The sequence below is a fragment of the Platichthys flesus genome, chromosome 21, assembly GCF_949316205.1.
Source record: "Platichthys flesus chromosome 21, fPlaFle2.1, whole genome shotgun sequence".
NCBI classification, from domain to species: Eukaryota; Metazoa; Chordata; class Actinopteri; order Pleuronectiformes; family Pleuronectidae; genus Platichthys; species Platichthys flesus.
Window position 1 is genome coordinate 5,337,472 of NC_084965.1, and position 18,087 is coordinate 5,355,558.

The window sequence follows — 18,087 nt, forward strand, 5'->3', positions numbered from 1 at the left end:
CACTGACGGACGTTTTCCTTGTTCTCACATCACACATACACACAAACACAAGGGATCTCGTTGCCTTCCAGCATAAAATAAACCACCATCATCCACCTACATGGTTTCCGGACGCCTACGTTTGGATAATGATGTTTTTTGTTCACAAAATCCTTTGCAATTATCCCGTGCATAAAATGCGTGCCCAGATTTGATATTTACAACGTGCGTTTCACCCTATTTATTATTGAGCAGAAATAAGGACACAGAAAAAGAGAGAGCTTAGTAAATACAGAACTTCTTTAATATAAAAAGATTTTCCCAAGACACACAATATGCTTTTGTAAATCAAGTTTTGTCCAAACAAACAAACATAAGAAGACAAATAAGCATATTTAAAAACAGTAACTTAACTGACCCCAAGTAAAAAGATAAAGGTCCTAATAAAACTATTATAAAAAATTCAAGTCAGGTTCAATTTATCCATTTCTTGTGTGAGTCTTCATTTAGCTCTTTTTGCGATGCTGTCCAGAGGCCTGGCAGCGTCCTCCAGAACCCGTTTCAATGACCTCCTGGGTCCCATGGCTGTAGAGCCTAGAAGATGAATCAAAGAGCAATGAAAAATCATCATTAACCGATCAAATCCTGTAATTTACTCTCTTTATTTTCTCCCAGGCGGACAAACATACTTAGTTGTCTTTCAATCTCCTCCAGCTGCATCTCTTTCGTCTCCTTGTCCTGTTGCTTCTTTATCATGACAGGGGACCTCATCTCGTTCGAGTGGTCGTCTCGTTCCTTTTCTGCCTTCTCTTTCTTTTCCACAGCTGTCCGGTACTGACGGAGCAGCTCTATCAGTTAAAGAAATTTAAAAAAAAAACGGGAAAGAGAAATTGAAGCACAAGCCGAGTGAACACAGCCAAAAAAATAAAAGGCATAACATGACTATAGACATGCACTGAACTCCGGAGGGTTCTGTGACGTTGTGAATCTGCGGCTTTGTTGTTCACGTGTTAAACGACAAACTACAGAAAATGTCCAGATCCAATTTTTCCGGACTTTCTCTAAAGTTCACGTCTGAAAAGGACACATGAGAGATGTCACCTATTTGTTCTTGAAGAGTGTAGAATAGCTCTGGGATTGGAGCTCCGAACACTTTGAATGAGGTAACCGGTGGGGCTCTGTTCTGTGCGCCGCCGAACTTGCCCCCGGCGTTGATCCTGTCCCCCTGCCTGGTCAGAATGGTGGGACAAGGGATCTTTTTCTGCACCAGCTGAAAGCAGAAGCACATTTGAAAAGGATCAATAACCAGCGGCCGGTTCTATTCTGCTGCCGCTCTGTCAGTGGGCGTCACTCACCGCCCGTCTGTAGTTGTTTGCAGAATCCAGGTCGTCCATCAGAATCGTCTCCCTCAGGATGTTAGCAAACACTGAAAAGTGAGCAGGAAACTTTATTTAACCACTCAGAATATCAATTGTTTACAGGGGGAAGTGGAGACGTGTCGTCCATCTTTATTCACAGTCCATGACCACTCTTTATACGACAAGAACAATGTACACTCATTGTAATCTGAAACAAAATAGGACTTTTTATGTTTCCCAGTAAACAAGCTGGACAATTTTGGTGCATTAAACAATGAATAATACAAAATCTATTTGATTTGGCGGAACCCACTTTTATCTACTCAAAAGAAAATCATCACTTCATAAAAACATTATAATATGAATGTGTTGCAAGAGGCCCAGTTTCTGCTCCAGTGGAAGGGCCCCTAACGAGGGACCCCTCAAACCCCACAACGCTGGACCTCAGGTGGAAACATTTACCCAAAGCTCAACAGGGGCATGAAGGAAACACCCCAACTACAGCAAAGAGACCTGGGAACCTCGAAGAGAAACCATGTACTCTGTTAATATGTCTGCACTGAAAAAAACTAAAACTGTTAGTCACGTTTCACTGAGCAGCAGAAAACTACAACAGAAAACTCACCGATGGCACAGCTCTCCCGGTCCCGCGGGAAAATCAGGAGGTCTCTGGCAAACACCGGGTTCCCAGAGGGCTCAAAGAGGCTGCGTCCGTTTCTCATGTGTGGCAGCAGTCTGCAGGAAATTCAGATTTTAGAGGAAGATTACGGCAGTAACTCCGGGCTTAAAACATCTAAACCTGGTTTGATAAATGGCTGGTTGTGTTGTAAAGTATTTCATTCATTGGAATGGACTGAAACAGTAAACACTGACGGGATGATCCCTTAAGTACAGCAACTGTCATCAGAAGCAGGAAACTGCACTTCCTCCTGTTTGATAATAATCATCACCATTATTTGTATAGTGAAATAGAAAGAAATAACTTTATTCATGAAGTCTTGTATCATAAAACACTAAACTTTATATTGCTCTTTATTTATTTATATTGAGGTAAATGAATGAAAGCAGGAATATACTATATGTGGGTTGTTGCAGTTGGTTACAGAACAAGCTGCACAATATCTTTAAATTACTGTTTTGGAAGCCTCATGTTGGACTATAATCACACACACTCACACACAAACGAACACACACACACACACACACACACACACACGGAAGTTACTCAGACACCAACGACAAAACTCAAACAACTGATGAAGGGGTTGGGACTTGATAGAAAACCACAGGAGATGCAGAATTAAATCTCTGCAACCAAACCGTCAAACTGGACTTTTTCAGCGTCGGATAAACGACCTTCAACTTTACTTGTTAAGAAAAGAACCTGACAGAAGTTTACCTGTTTGTTTGTGGCACGAGCACGCTGTCGAGGGGCAGGACCTGCTGCCGGCCCTGGGTGTCGTCGAAGATCCTCCGAGCTGCCTCTGTCGACATGGTGACCACACAGTCCATGTCACCACGGATGTGCCAGGAGATGACTCTGGCTGCCGCGTCGTCCTGCACGTAGGCCAAGTGACCGACCTGCAAAGAGTACGAATGAAAAAACCACACTAGCCTCTAAACACTTGATAAGTTTTCTAAAGATACAAAAGAAAAAACACTACCATTCCCAAAACATCCTGCTGCCCCATGAAGTCGTCACGAATGGAGCAGACTCTTTGGACGGAAGTCTGAACCTCATCAGCTGCCGTGGTCTTCTCCCTCAGGAGTTGGTCGATAGCAGGAATCTGCAAAAAATACAAACGTGTAGAAATATCATCTCAGGATAAATGTATGTAGAAGGGATCCGAAGGAAAAGTGTGCGACTGGAACGGACATCTTACAGATTCTGTTACTGTCACGTTCTTCCTCATCAGAACTTGTCTCTGGTCGGCCACTTTGGCACTCGCCGTCTGGAGTTTAACTGGTTTCAGAAAAGGACTTTCAATTAGAGACAAAATAATAGAGACAAACCGACAACCAGGGGATGATAAAGGTGATTTGGCTTCACTTTCAGGGAATGTCGTCCATCTTTATCAACAGTCTTTGATTTGAACAAACAAATAAAACAAACTGAGGAAGTAGAAATCGTACCCTTGTACATATTACTGAGTTCAGAGTAACCATCGAACAATTGTTTTTGAACAGAAATGGCAGAACTGAGACGGTCTTTCTTCTTCAGCAGGTCACACACTCTCTGCTGGTTCACTGCATCTGAAATGAAAACAAAAACAAAAAGGTTAAATTGAGCAAATTAGAAATTTGTTTTGTTTGCCCAGACTTCAGATATTTGTCTTCTTCTTTCTTAAAATAAAATCTGCTCTTGAATTACAAATAAGCAGCATTTAGAAAACTTTAACAGCACTGTGTCTATGGAGAATAACAGCTTTTGAATCATGCAATCATCAACCACTGCATTAAAAAAGGTATTGATGTTTAATTAAGAGACTTTAATCACAGAACCTCAGCAGATACAAAAGTGAGTTAAATCAAATCACATGTGAAGTATCCGATTTCATTTATCTGTTAATGAATGAAGTTTGTTATACCGTCGTAAAAGTGGAAGGTGAGCTCAAACGGAGCGAGGGGCGTGGGAACCTGCGGCACGTCCGGCTGGAAGCGGAGGGTGTATTCACTGCCGTCCTCACCCGGGCTGTTCTCCATGATGGCCAACCTCTGTGGACAGTAAGAGCACAGTGAGACCTGGAAGACGCCAAAATAATCTCATCACAGGATTAACGCCTAAGAGTTTGAACCTGATCTTCCAATCACCAATAAGACAAAAGCTTGGATGGGCGGTCGCCGAATAGATTTCTAACAGGCTAAATATCCTACTCCAGTTAATCAGAGCCGACACTGGTTAAAGCTGGTGCCGGTAAATATGGTTTCAGTGTCTCCCTGATTTTTTACGCTGCACACGTCTAATCTGGGAAAACAAGCAACAACGGTGAGAGAGAGTAACACAAACCCAGTGCAGCTTACATTAATTGCATGGAGTGAGGTTGGGGTCGGGATCAGAGGGCTTTTTTTCAGATAAGCTTAAATACGATAATCCCAGTTGGTGATTTCTCCTGGTGGAAGAGTGTGAACTGGTGACTGAGCCAGTTGTGCAGTGGGAACGTGGCTTTACTCACGGTGATGTGGACCTGTCCCTCCGCCAGGCTAATCTCGCATCTGCTCAATCTGCCTTGAAACAGAGGAGTGGGTTTTGCTCCATCACCGCTACAGTTGGTTATGGAAACCACCAGTTTGCCGACCAGGTCCTTCCCTGCTGGGTTTCCATAGGAGTCCTGAAAACCATTAAGTCAACATTTTAGTGGTTTATCAGCTGGTATTTGTTGCCTAACTGAAATTCTTAGGCTCTTCTTTTTTTTTACCATGATCCTCAGAGTCATATCCTGCACCAGGGTTCGGTTTTTAACGTCCCTGCAGCAGGAAACGACCGGAGCTGGAGGCTGGGATTCGGGCGCCAGTTTGACGGGCTGATTGGCCACCACGTTTAAAGTGATCTACGAGACAGAACTGAAGTCAGTGTCCTCTCACAGGGTCAGGGACGATGGCCAGGGACATGCCTGAATTGTTTGAGAAGTGTCAGGAAGAAACAGATTTGATCGATTTTGGGTTCAACCGACCTGTTTGCTGAGCAGGAAGTTTGTTTGGTCGATGAGCAGAGAGAACTGGATGGTGTGATTTCCAGCGGTTTCTGGGATTTTTTTATCCCTGCAGTTAAACACAAATATACATATTTACCCCTCAGACATCACATCTGTTTGAATCTTGTCAGTTCCAGAGCCTGAACGATAGATATGTTGGATGATAGACGTCAAAGGTAGAGTTCGTTTTATTTTATATTTGACATAAAAAATATAAATACATAAAAGATACCTTACCTAAAGTGAAAACAGTCTTTCCTTTCATTCTCCATGGGTTTGCTACACTTCAGCTCAGTGGGCTACAGAGGAGAAGTACCAGAGTGTATTTCACGTATTTGTTGATGGAAAGTAAAAATCAGTGTCAGTCCCTGAGTATGTTAGTAAAAGACTGACTGTGTGTGGAGGTCTTCTGTCTGAGGCCTCTCCCTCCCACAGCAACAGGGTCACAGCAGCTGGGTTAAAAGTCGTCATCGGGCTTCCTTCATCGGACACCACAGTCACTGAGAACACTGGAGACACACACAGACACACACTAAGCTTGTTGCACCCCACTGAAACCGGTCACATTGTGTCAGAACACAAACCACAGATACCAACACAAACCTGGGAAAGTTCCTCCGGCAGCAAACCTGGCGTCGGTGCTGTAATCCACTGTCAGACACACAGGTTTGTTGGGATTAGGTAAAACAGTGAGGTTCACTGTCGGACCAGGGATGTGTCTGTTGTTAAGGGATCCGTCAAAGTCCAGCTGATAGCACCCCCTGGTGGAACAACAGGGTAGCAACAAGTGACTGATGAACAAATTCATTCTGTTATTGTAATAATATGATAATAACCATAATAATACCGTTTTCTATTATATTAAAAGGTGACCCTCACCTTTGACCGCTCACACTATTAACAGTGAAAGAGGCTTTCCCGTCTGAATCCACTGGTTGTGAAACAACATCTGACGACACCTAAAACAACAACAGGATCTCGTGACATTTCTCCAGTTAGATTACTCATAAGAGACGTTTTATAAAAGTGTAAATGGCCTGCTTGTATTCCTCTTGTCACGCTAACCTTCAGTCCTGGTGGGGAAGATTTAATTACCACGACGACCCTCTTGTCAGTGGAGACGTTTCCCCACTCGTCGACGAGTTGGATGAGGAACGGTGTGGGGATGCTGTGATCGTTAATCACCTGCAGAGGCTTGTGCATAGAGAAGAGCTGTGATTGTAATGTTTAATCGAGGTCTCGTTGGGTCTCAGAGCCTGAATATCTAAAAACTGCCACTTCAGTAACTTCGAGAGACGGAGAAAGACTCAACAACGTTTACTTTATTTTATTCTATTTCTATTAAATTTTTTGGTTGTAATTACTTGAGCATTGCTAGAAGAGAGCCTGTGACTCAAACATTTCATTGCCAGCGACTGCTGAATGTTATTGTTGTGCATTTGAATGGAGCAAAGTTTACTGCAGAAGAAACTTTGAAATTCTCACGTTTTAATCCAACCGCGAGTAGTTGTGAACACAGAATCAACAAGTTTTACAAATCATGTTATATAGTTTTTAACACACAGAGTCAAAATAAGCAGATTTGCTAGATTTAAGATAAAACAACCTGCAAAGCAAAAAAAGCTATGAACAAAAACCTGTTCTTACCTGCAAAGGTCCACTGACTAGTTTGAGCAGTGCAGGGTCTCCAGCCGTCACATTAACGATCTGATACGTGGTGTAGGTCTGGTACGTGAAAAGCAGGTTCTTGATGCCGGGCGTCCCACGGATGAAACAGATTCCCGTCACATCCACAGACCTGCTGCTCTCCTGATAGCAACACACAGAGTGAGAGTGTTTACGTCACTGCTCCCACACACTGTCCCTTTTCAAACGAGAGTCAAACACCCACTCAAAAGTCTGAAGTCGTTTGCCTCAAGATCCTGCAGAGGGGGCTCACTTGCAGCTTAATTTATGAGTGCTGGGCCTCTTGCCACATCAGTAAAGTAAGCCACTAATGTGATGTTGTTTTGAGCAGGAAGAGCCGCAGGGTTTGTATTTGAATATGTTCAAACAAATCATGCTTCATTCAAATAGTTTTGAATAAATATTTGATTATTATCATCACGTAAACAGTAATGTTGACAGATTAAGAAAAAAATAAAAAATAAAATACTTAGTTATTTTGATGTCGTGTTTTAACTATTTTTATAATTTTCTTTTTCCTTTATTTTATTGTCATATTACTTAATTTGATCATCACCTTGTTTCCGACCACATAAATGTGGTTGCCTGGTCTCCTTTGCGCTTCTTGTTGATTGTTATTTCTTATATTTACTTTTGTCGCTTTGCTGTCAAAGTAAACCCTTGGTTTAAAAAGGGCTATATAAATAATGTTTGTTTTCATTATTATTATTATTTTATAAAGGAAAGCTCTTCGGTGAACAAATCCTTGAATCTCCTACCTGCCACTGAAAGGCGACGGCTTCTTTGTCCAGACCCTCGGCTTTCACATTCAAGTTGTTCACACATGTGGCCGTCAGCGTCTTGGTTGCATTGTCGTACTTGTCCACAAGCTCCAAGACTGTGTCAGGTAGAACAAAAGCAGGGTGAAACCATATCTGAGACAAATCTGATCTTTGTGAGATAAGGTTCATACTCACTGATGTTTCCAGACAGAGTTTCCCCAAGCTTCACTGTGTTGTTGAGCAGAGTCGTCTTTAATTTGACTGGTTCATCCGGACGAGGTCTACAAACGAAAAACATGCAAAGGATGAGGCGATAACGCTATCTTAGCTTAGCATCAAGACTGGAATCAGAGGGGATCTGAAAACAGCTTGAGGGAGCTTCAGAGTTTGAATTCACTTTGTGCAAACAGTTAGTCCTGAATTGGGTTCGTACTTACACGATGGTAAAGGAGACAGACACGCTCTGGTCTTGGTAAGAGACCTGGTAAAAACGCTCCTCATGCACCTGTGTGGGCACCGGAATGGCTGGCAGCTTCCCCAGCACCAGGTCATTGACATCAACTTCTTTTGTCCAGTTAACCTGAAATAAATAAACACAAAACGATGACGATTATTGATAAATACAAGGCAGATCATCTTGATCATCGCCCCCTGGTGGGTGGCTGGCTGCAGCATTATTCATAAATCCCCCCCTCCTCAGTGTTAGTGGATGGGACATGGACCAAACTAATAACTCAAAGTTAACGTTAAATAATCCATCTGAAGGACAGAATCGCTAGATGGTTTCTGTCATTCTGAGCAGCTCTTATCCCGATGACGTTCCTTCAAGTGTTTCCTTAAGTTTGGTTTAAATTTGTCATTTGATACACACCTTGATCATAGAAGCTATTTCCTCTGTGATGGGCACAGCTCTGCCCGCCTCATCATACAGCTTATAGGACAGGTTCTCAAGGGAGCCTCCAGCCGGCCAGCTGATCTTCTCATCGCTCCTCAGCACCAGACTCTCACCGTCCTGTCTGCAGACCATGATCTGGGAGACTCTGGTGCTGGGTATCACAGTCAGTTCCCTCACGACCGACTCTACATTCCTCCGACTCTGGCAAAAAAACAAAGAGGTGGGTGTATTATGAGTAGTTTTTTGTTTTAGAGGAAAAATTAGGGTGTTGTTGTTGTTTTTTTAAACTTACTGGCATTTCAAATTTAACTTTCAGCTTCTGAGGTTCGCCCCCGACTATTTTCAGGTTGATGGGCTTTGTCACCAGCTGACCTGCTCCTGTTCTGCTGCAGTCCACCGAGGTCGGCGTGAGCCCTGGAACCTGGACCTTCAAAAAGGGAGGGATGAGGATGAATCTAAATGCACACTGAACAATCCATGTTTAATCAAATGGTATTATTCAATCAAGAGAGAGAGGTCAAGATACGGCTTTTCACTATGAGCACAACCTGAGTCTTAACACACAAACACAAACACACACACTTTCCCAACAACAACAGCGCACACACGCACCTGGCAGTGAACTATCTGCCTGGGGTGAGCGGTGACGTTTCCAGCCTCGTCGTGAACTTCCACGTTAAACCTGGCAGCGGTTCTATTCTGTATCACGACTGGATTGTCGTCTGTCTTCACATGGAGAGAATGCGGATTACCTGAAAAACATTATGATGCATCTCAAGAAAGTTGCTTGTATAAAGTATAGTTTAAGGTTTGTAGTTAAAAAGCTTTGACTGGTGACAACCCAACAGTAAAAGAGGTCTTTCTAAAACCCTTTGCACACCAGCCATGTTTTTAAATTTCTCTTCTGTTGTTTATGAACAATTAGTTTTGTTTGAAAAGATACAGTTTTACAAGTTTCATAAGATATAAAATAAATGTGTAGATTAAGAAGAAAATCATGTTTAACAAATATAACATGGATTGTATCATTGTTATATCCTAGAAACAGTTACGATTATAATGGAAAAATTATAGCATGTGTGAAACCTATGTTACTTGAAAATTAAGTTTTATGACCTAGATCTTCTTACATATACAACCTGTCTAAATTACTTATGATTTGGCCTGTTCTAATGGTCTGAACTGTGTATGACCTGAAAACTGTCAACTGACTCCCCAAAGAACTGAATGTATGTGTTCTTATCTCCAAAGGTAAACACATGTATATCTGTTGTCTGTGTTTAGCGAGCTCTCGCCTACAAAACCTGTCTGGATTGGTTGAGAGAGATAGCATTAGACAGTCAAATCATTGTATTTGACTGACTAATGTTAGTCAGTCAAATACTGCATCTTCACTCTGAGATCCTTGTGGTTTCTCTTTGTTGATCCTTTCTGCAGAAAGCCCCTTATTAAATACACGTAGATAACTTTGGTGTTTCCAGCCTCTTGTATTTCCAGATTTCCACCACACCATCTCTAGCATCAAAATGATTCCTGCACACGGATTCTTATAATGAACAGCTGACTTCAGATCTAACTGAATTAATAAATGCATTCGTACCAGGGAGGAGACTGATCTTGATGGTCTGGGTGGGTTTATTCAGGCCGGTCAGGGTCACTCTCAGGTCGTATTTCTGCAAAATAAGAAGCAGGATGGAGGAAGTCAGCAGGAAAAGACCCGGGCTTGAGAAATGATGTTTTAGTTGTGTTGTAATAGGAGCTGCGATTTTAATGCATGAGCAAAATGGAGGTTCTCTTTTCTATCAACCCCTGTGACAGAGTGTGGTTATATTAAAAAAAGAGCATGTGGGTTTTGTTCTCACCTTGGCTGGTTGGTTATTCAGGACCTTCCCTCTTGCTTTGACACCTTTGATGATGAACTTGCTCCCACTGCAGTCCACTGTCGCATAACTCACCTCCAGGTCCCTGAAGGATAACAATGGTAATGTCACGGCAAGGGCCACATAATGAGATTATTCATAAACCATGTCAAGTTTATCATAAAAGATTCATGTGCACGTAATCTTATATACACATAAATATGCAGAAGGTTCGTCTTTCTTATGAGTCATTTCCTAAAAAGAAAGGAAACACAAAAAACTGGGGATTTACAAACAAGAGTACATAAATACATGATATATTCCCTGAACAAAACTGGACAATGCAGATTAAACGGTGCAATCACAGTAGGAACATTTCTGACAATATAAAAAAAATGACTGGAGACATGTTGGCCGAGGCATACAACTACATAGAGTTCTAGAACGTCTCTCTAGTTGTATGCCTCGGCCAACAAGTGCAATTCAAGTCCTGACACACCTGTTTTTTACAGATTCACATTTAAGTTGAAGCTGATAAGATGTTTGTGGAAGCTGAGAAAACGCCTCTGGCCACTGTGGCGTAAAAAAAATTGGCTGAACGAACCAATCAGATGGCAGCGCTGTCACAAAGCTGAACAGCAGCAACGACTTTCCAAGAAGAATTACAGAAACAGTTTGAGTTCTGTTCCAGAAAGAACACAATGTACTACAGACAAAACAACAGACTGACAAACATACTGATCACTACCCCGCCCTCTGGGATATCATGACCCACCTGCATTCAAGCTCAGGCAGGAGACCGGGAAGAGGCTTTGTGGAGTTGCCATAACCATCTGTTAACTGCAGGGGAATGTCAAATGGCACGCCGACATGAAGAGTGGGGCTCGTCTCGCCCAAAACAAACGCCTCAGCTGTCCCCGCTGAGAAGGAGACAAGCAGCGGAGGTGCGTGAGATCAGGGCTCACACTCAGGATTACAACATGGCAGTAAATGCTCTGCCCTCCTTACCCGTGATGGTGAACCAGATTTTGGAGATTGGAAGGTCATGGCCTCCGAAGACTGTGTCACCGGTGTCATGTATCAGGGTGTTGAGGCACAGCGTGTAACTCCCAGGGTCATTCAATCGCTCTGCCAAAAGGTGAAATGTTTGCAACAATGACAAATGATACTTTCATTGCATCTTCCTATTCGTTTTATAACAACAGATCAAAAACACATGTACCAATTTTTTTGAACCAGAAACTCCACTTCGCTGTGTGCTGGGCAACCAAACTGAGAACCTCATCAGCCTTTTCAGGACCTACGTGGGAAAGAGAAAACAAACATGGTTACAAGCTCCACACGAAGAGGCTGGACAACGAATCAAAAGAAAAGAAGAAAAGGAGCTGTTTAAGAGAAATGAAGGTTAGGTTTATTTAGAGTTTGATGTTTGACGCTTTGTGTTTGTTATGGGATCTGTGTGATGGAGGTTCTCAACTCATCAGGCGTGATGGAACATTTCTCTCATTCGCAACCCGGACGATCTTACCGTTCTTGACCACTGTTAGCTTGACGCTCAGTTTGATCCCTGTCCCCTGGCGTGTTGCGGGCATCCTCGACATCTCCTCTCCCTTCTTGTTCATGATCTTGACTCTGAGTGGCCCTGAAATATTAAAGTAAAACACAAAACAAACGAATGAAGTTTTGTCGGTGTTGTAACTGTGTGTGGGAGGAGGCAACACAATATTTACCTAACGGAGTCCCAGCTGGACAAACACCATTCTGTGACCATTCGTTAGATTCCTGCCAGATCACTTTCAGCTCATGTGGAAGCCTGGAACCAAGCAATCATTTAATTGAGCTGATAAGTGCAATCAGGCATACAATACAACATGAAGGCAATGAAATAGAAACGGTAACTAGAGCAGACAGAATAATTGAATCGGACTGAATAAAATCTATCGCTGTGAGCTTTCGTGAACGTTTCGGTGTCAGTGCAGCTCACTCACCTGCAGAGGTCATTTTCAATGTTTTTCTTGATGCTTTCGTCTGTGGCGTTCCTGTCGATCTTGAAAATGGGTATGATCTTGTTCTTGTTGTAAAGTGCTTTGGGTTCCTGGGAAGCAGAATTTGTTTTGTTTGTCTCGTGTTAAATAGTAAAACTCAAATAAGAGTCAAAATGAAAACAAGGCTTTATTAAAACGTCTTCCGAAATGGAGATTTTTCTAAAACTCTGTATTCTGTGCAACAAGTTTGGGAAACAATGACGTCGCAGCTCACTGAGCAAATTCCCACCCTTCCATTGTGTGTATGCACCAGAATGATGAACAACAACAAAACACTGGTTCTTCCACACGTGTACCAGCTAGGACTCATAACTGCACCAATGGGGAATAAAGGAGCCTCGCCCACTGTAACCTGGACCACAATGTTCTTCTCAGGTATTTGATGGCTCTTTTAATGAAGACTTAATTTACACCTCCAGGCGTGTTCCCGTTTGGGTGGATGTAAAAACTTTCAAATAATATCTGCAGTAGTGTAGACAGGGGGATAAATGATTTGCAAGAAAACCTCCTGAGGCTGTAATACGTCGCAGACATTTTCCTTCCTTACCAGACGAACTTCAACCAGTCCTCCTGTGGCAAAGACGTCTTTGTTATGCTCTCCTTGCAGCAAAAACTGGAGCACGGTGCCATGGATGATCGGCTGCGTTCTCTGAGACTTCACCTGTGTGAAAATGTGAGTAAGCATTGATACAAGGTAGAGTGCAGAACAATCAGAATACACTTTCAATATCTAAAGAAAAAACGGCTCACCAGTTGACCTGTTCTGTAAATTTTGCCGTCCAATTCGATGGTGGAGAACGCTGCCCATATTTTCTTCGAGCCCATATCTGATCGAGTCTCGATCTTCCTGAAGCCGAGGAACTTCACCTGCTTGTCCAAATTCTCGTGACAGTTTTTTAGCCACTGCGTGAACTCCCTCTGTATGTTAGTTCTTTGTTCCTGTGGAAGGTTTCACCACTTTATCTCAAAGAAGCTGCACCAAGAGATCTTTGACCACAAACTCATTGTCTTTCCGATAGAAAAGAAAATATGTGTGTATGATCACCTGTCCGTCAACAACCCGCGTGAAGATAGTTTCCCTGCCCTTCACTCTCTGCTCCAGGTCCATGAAGGTGAGCTTGTTCGTCGTGACCTGGAATTTGTCGTCAGTGAAGAGCACCCCTGAAAAGCGACCGTAGCAATCTTCGGGCACCTTTGCTCCTTTGACTTTCCACGCACACCAGTCAAACCTGCAACAACGAGACATGACAGAAACCAGTAAACATATACACAAGGCAGCGAGGGGCCCCAGTGGCAGAAAAGGATCTAATCAGCATAAAGGTCCTGCATCCCTGTACCAAGATGCATGGTAACGCATCTAGGAGTTTCTGCATAATGCTGCATTTTCTGCCGGGAAAATCCATGTTGTACAACAGTTCTCTAAAAAAAAAAGTAATGAAAGATAATAATGAATGTATTTACTCATGTACTGTGGTGTAGGGTATGAGGCGTCCATTCCAGAAACACTCAAAGATCGGCCTCTTGCCTCTTGCCTGATGCAGGACCCCAGACTCACCATCGCAATCTTCTTCATCGTGAAGTGCTGAAGAAACAAAGAAAAACATCTTCAATTTGATCCAAAGTTGTCATGCATCAAAGTATGTTGACTATTTAACAATGTTGTAATACCTTCCGCCACCTCCGGGCCTATTGGGTATGTCTCCTTGTCGTAGAGGAAGGGATGATAGCGAATGATTCCCTCCACTCTGCCGGTGTCGACTCCGGTGGCGGCCTTAAACTCAAACGTGTCTGCAGCCGCTTTTATGTACAGAGTCTGCATGTCGTCATCGATTTCCCGGAGGTTCACCACACGGGGGAATTTAGGTGGCTTTTCACGCAAGGTGACCTGATTCATAGACAAAAGGCAAATGGTAAGAATTCCCCTAAACAGGCTGCTTAAACTGTTTAAGACCAACAGCCTTACCTGAATGTCAATTTTGGAATGATCGGAGTTTGTGAAGATGCTGCTTTGGTCATTTCCATTGACTCCATGTACGTAATAATGATACGTGTGACTGAAACAAAGGACAAAAACGTTTTTAAATGAAACAATGAAAATCAGAGCAGTAAAGACTTTGGATTATCGTTGTGGAGGATGCGGGGGAAATAACTCACGCTAGCTGTCTGGTCAACAACTTGAAATCTTGTTTCAGAAAGGCTACATGCTCCGGCCTGATCCCCGTGATGACCACGGCTGTGAAGCTGTCCTTCCCCGGCTCCTCAGCGATTAAAGAATGGAGGAAGCGCTCCTCGTCTTTGATCACGTGTGACCGGTCGCCGGGCTGCAGGAGGAGGACGAGGCGTCACAGATGTTACCACAGAGAACTGCAAGTCATGATCCTCTTCATCTTCAATCAAAGTACGAAACGCTTAAAAAAAGAAAAGGTTTGTTGTTTACCTTCCTGTTTTTGATGACGCTTTTGTAAATATCCTCCTTGTTTTCTTCTTTCCTCTTGAAATCTTCTTTTGACAAGATCAGCTCATGGACATCTGGGCAGCCGACTGATTTGGTGATCATCTGGTGAAAGACCGGAAGAACGCAACATATAAATCCCGCTGCAAAGACCACATACTTCTCTTTTGTTACTAGCTTTACAAATGTAGTAAAGCTGCATTCTCAGCTATTATCACGAAGGACTCACCCTGACCGAGTCTCCGATGTAGAAAATAGCCTGTTTTCCTCCAACTCCAAAGTAGGATATATCACTGTTGAGACTCCGGGGGGCGGGATCAGGCCGAACGTACTTTTCACTGGGCCTGTTGAATTTAGAGCATCTGTATACGGCCCAATCTCTGAGCTTCTGTGAGGTCATCCCACACCCGTTGTCTAAGGCAATGATGGCGGCTTTCCCCATACTTTCATCAAAAAGCTGGAAAATAAAGAGAAGATATAATTTTGCCAATATAATGGTCTGCCTCCGAGATTTCATCCAGCAGTATGATTGACATTAATATAAAACAAGTTAAAGGAGACATATTATGCTCATATTAAGGGTCATAATTAATAGATTATAGAGAAACATTGTTTATCATGCCGCTACCACGCCATCAAACCCAGCAACTGGGGTGATCCTTTAAGTCCCGCCCCTCAACCAATGAGAAGTGGGCATGTCGTGTTGACGTTCACAAAAAGACCAATAGAACTTACTCAAGGTAAGTTTGTGTAGCACTTTTGTTCATTATTCTTCATTAAATCACTGTTTAATTACAGGCTGCTTTGCCACGATGCCCTCAGCGCTGAGTCACTCACCTTTCCAGATAGACAGGTTCTAGGTTCTAACAAGGACAGAAAGCATCATATGTCTCCTTTAAGATAAAAAGTGACATGCAACTCCACAACCAACCATTCGTATCTCTATTGTCCTCCTCTCTGTGTTTTTAGATGTGGCCCACAGAGAGTTGTCGATCAGCTCAGCAAGTGTGTACGCTAGAAAAATGAACAGAGGAATCAAGTGAGGAAACATGCAGTGCAGCTTAATCTCTCTGTCAATCTCTAGCATGCTTGTTAGAACAGCCAATGACTGTTTGAACCAGGTAGGTGCTTACATAAGGATTTCTGGCCCTCACTATCGTAGTACTCATAAAGGCCGCTCTGGATCAACGTGTCATAATGTGGTATAAACGTGATGTGCTCCTCCATCGCCGCGGGGAGATCTTGGTCCAGCTTATGAAGCAAGTAGAGGGTACAGCCATCCTGAAGCTCCTCTACAAGGAACAGAAATAATCACAGCAAGTTCAGAACAGAGTCGGTCCAACCCGGGTTAACGACAAGGACCAGATTACTAAAGTTTAAAATGTATTAGTTTCATTTTCTCGTCTGTAATTTGTGGAAACCCCTGAAGGCCGATTTACTCACCAAATGTGTTAGAGTCCAGAGCTTTTCTATCTGTAGTGGCCACCACAAACATTTCATCGGAATGGACTGGAAATTTCTGTACAAAAAAAAGGACAATGTATAGAAGTACTTATCATCAGATTAATACACATAAAAAAAGTTGCCCGATAATATTTATAATATTTAAGTAGAGGGAGCAGGGAAATGAGTTAAAAAAAACAGGTTCCACTGGTTCCTCATACAACCAAATCAGCATTAACAATGCCATTACAGTCTGTGTCTGTGGTGTTGTGGAAAACCTGCTGGCCAAAGGTCAGCTCATCAGTGAAGGAAGTGCTCAGGAGGCCTATGATGAAATATTTATTGAAGCTTGGCCAGGGAGGAATACAGAGTTAAAAGAGATTTAAGAGAAGAGAGTGACTCTTGACAGACCAGATGGATGGGCCTGTGGCTGGATCAGTAACGGGCACACAGGTCCACTTCGACTCAGATGCCAGCAAGGTGGAGGAGGGTACTGGTATAGGCTGTTATTATTAAAGATGAGCTAGTTGGACCTTTTTCGGGTTGAAGATTGACTCTAAATCAATTCCAAAACCTACTGCCAGTATAAGACATTTTCTTCAAGCAGTGGTACAGGAAGAAGTCTGCATCTTTCAAGAAGACCATGATTTTTATGCAGGACAATCTCCATCGCATGCATCAAAGTGCTCCACTGCGTGGCTAGCCAGTAAAGGCTGTAAAGATGAAAGAATAATAACATGGCCCCCTTCCTCACCTGACATGTGGGCCCTTCTTAGACGGGTTATTAATGGGAGATTTACAATGAAGGAAAACAGTACACCTCTCTGAACAGTGTCTGGGAGGCTGTGGTTAGTGCTGCACTAAAAGATGATCATCAACAGATCAAGAAACTGACAGAATCCATGAATGGAAGGCTTATTACTGTTACTGAAAAGAAGGGTGGCTATATTGCCCAATGTGTTATTTCTTTGAAATGTCAGAAATGTTTTTTTGTAAATTTTTAGTTGTTTGTTTATTATTCCCACTTTAACAGATGAAAATAAACAAGTGAGATGGGAACATTTTCTTTTTTCATTTAGTTGCATAATAATTCTGCACACTAATAGTTGCCCAGTAATTCTGGACACATAGATATTCTCCTAAGAAAGCCAAAACCTCACTTTTACTTTCTTAAATATTCAGGTTTGAGGTTTATTAACATTATGGATTGACCGAGAACACTGTAGTTGTTCAATAATAAAACTAATCCTCAAAAATACAAATTGCCCAATAATTGTGCACACAGTGTACCTATCTATCTATTCATCCCTCTATGAATCTATCTATCTCTACGTCCATCTATCTATCTATCTATCCATCCATTCATCCCTCTATCCATCTATCTAGACATTTGTCTACCTATTCATCCCTCTATCTGTCTATCTATCTATCCATCTATCCATCTATCCATCTATCCATCTATTCATCCATCTATCCACTCACCCCTCCATCTATCGATTGTAAATAACTAGTTAGGCTTTATGATAACAACCTGATATTTACAAAAGTGACATAGCCGGTGAGTAGAGTAAAGTAAGGAGCCGTTACTTTGACCAGGAGTCCCAGGAAGCTATGGAAGTTCATCCCGGAGGTTTCCAGCTCCTGGCCGGAGGAGCGCGCGGAAGTTTGGAGGCGACAGTCGCAGACACGGATCCTTCTCTTCGGCCGCTGGACGCCGCGGCTCATCGGCGCCGGGGACGAGAACATGTTGGAGTCAATGTGTCGTTAGAAAGTTTCAGCGCGACGCCAACGATGTTGTGTCTATGTTTACCACCTCCAAACTGAAGCATTTGTTGACACTCCCTAGAGTACCTCCTTACTGCGTTCAAGTACGCACACACAGGTAAAGAAGCACGTCCATTTCCCGAACTCTTAAAA

General features: G+C 42.7%; 1 protein-coding gene across 1 annotated transcript; it reads right to left on the reverse strand.

Annotated features, from left to right (window-relative positions):
* Positions 1 to 260: 260 nt before the first annotated feature.
* smchd1 (structural maintenance of chromosomes flexible hinge domain containing 1) lies at positions 261 to 17,999 on the reverse strand. Its single transcript, XM_062379311.1, has 46 exons — positions 17,758 to 17,999; positions 16,171 to 16,246; positions 15,861 to 16,019; positions 15,659 to 15,741; positions 14,957 to 15,184; positions 14,713 to 14,832; positions 14,430 to 14,596; positions 14,239 to 14,329; positions 13,944 to 14,160; positions 13,737 to 13,857; positions 13,321 to 13,504; positions 13,026 to 13,214; positions 12,823 to 12,936; positions 12,219 to 12,325; positions 11,961 to 12,043; positions 11,759 to 11,872; positions 11,453 to 11,530; positions 11,239 to 11,358; positions 11,006 to 11,150; positions 10,234 to 10,336; positions 9,972 to 10,044; positions 8,984 to 9,123; positions 8,664 to 8,798; positions 8,348 to 8,572; positions 7,914 to 8,056; positions 7,672 to 7,757; positions 7,474 to 7,592; positions 6,677 to 6,838; positions 6,095 to 6,223; positions 5,909 to 5,988; positions 5,633 to 5,790; positions 5,423 to 5,538; positions 5,267 to 5,328; positions 5,009 to 5,096; positions 4,754 to 4,885; positions 4,511 to 4,666; positions 3,926 to 4,052; positions 3,471 to 3,590; positions 3,221 to 3,300; positions 3,002 to 3,124; positions 2,737 to 2,918; positions 1,963 to 2,072; positions 1,335 to 1,405; positions 1,081 to 1,249; positions 669 to 827; positions 261 to 573 (listed from the first exon to the last, which is right to left on the reverse strand). Exons 1-46 carry the CDS (start codon positions 17,914 to 17,916, stop codon positions 482 to 484), a joined length of 5,895 nt encoding a protein of 1,964 aa, XP_062235295.1. The 5' UTR covers positions 17,917 to 17,999; the 3' UTR covers positions 261 to 481.
* Between the last annotated feature and the right edge of the window lie 88 nt (positions 18,000 to 18,087).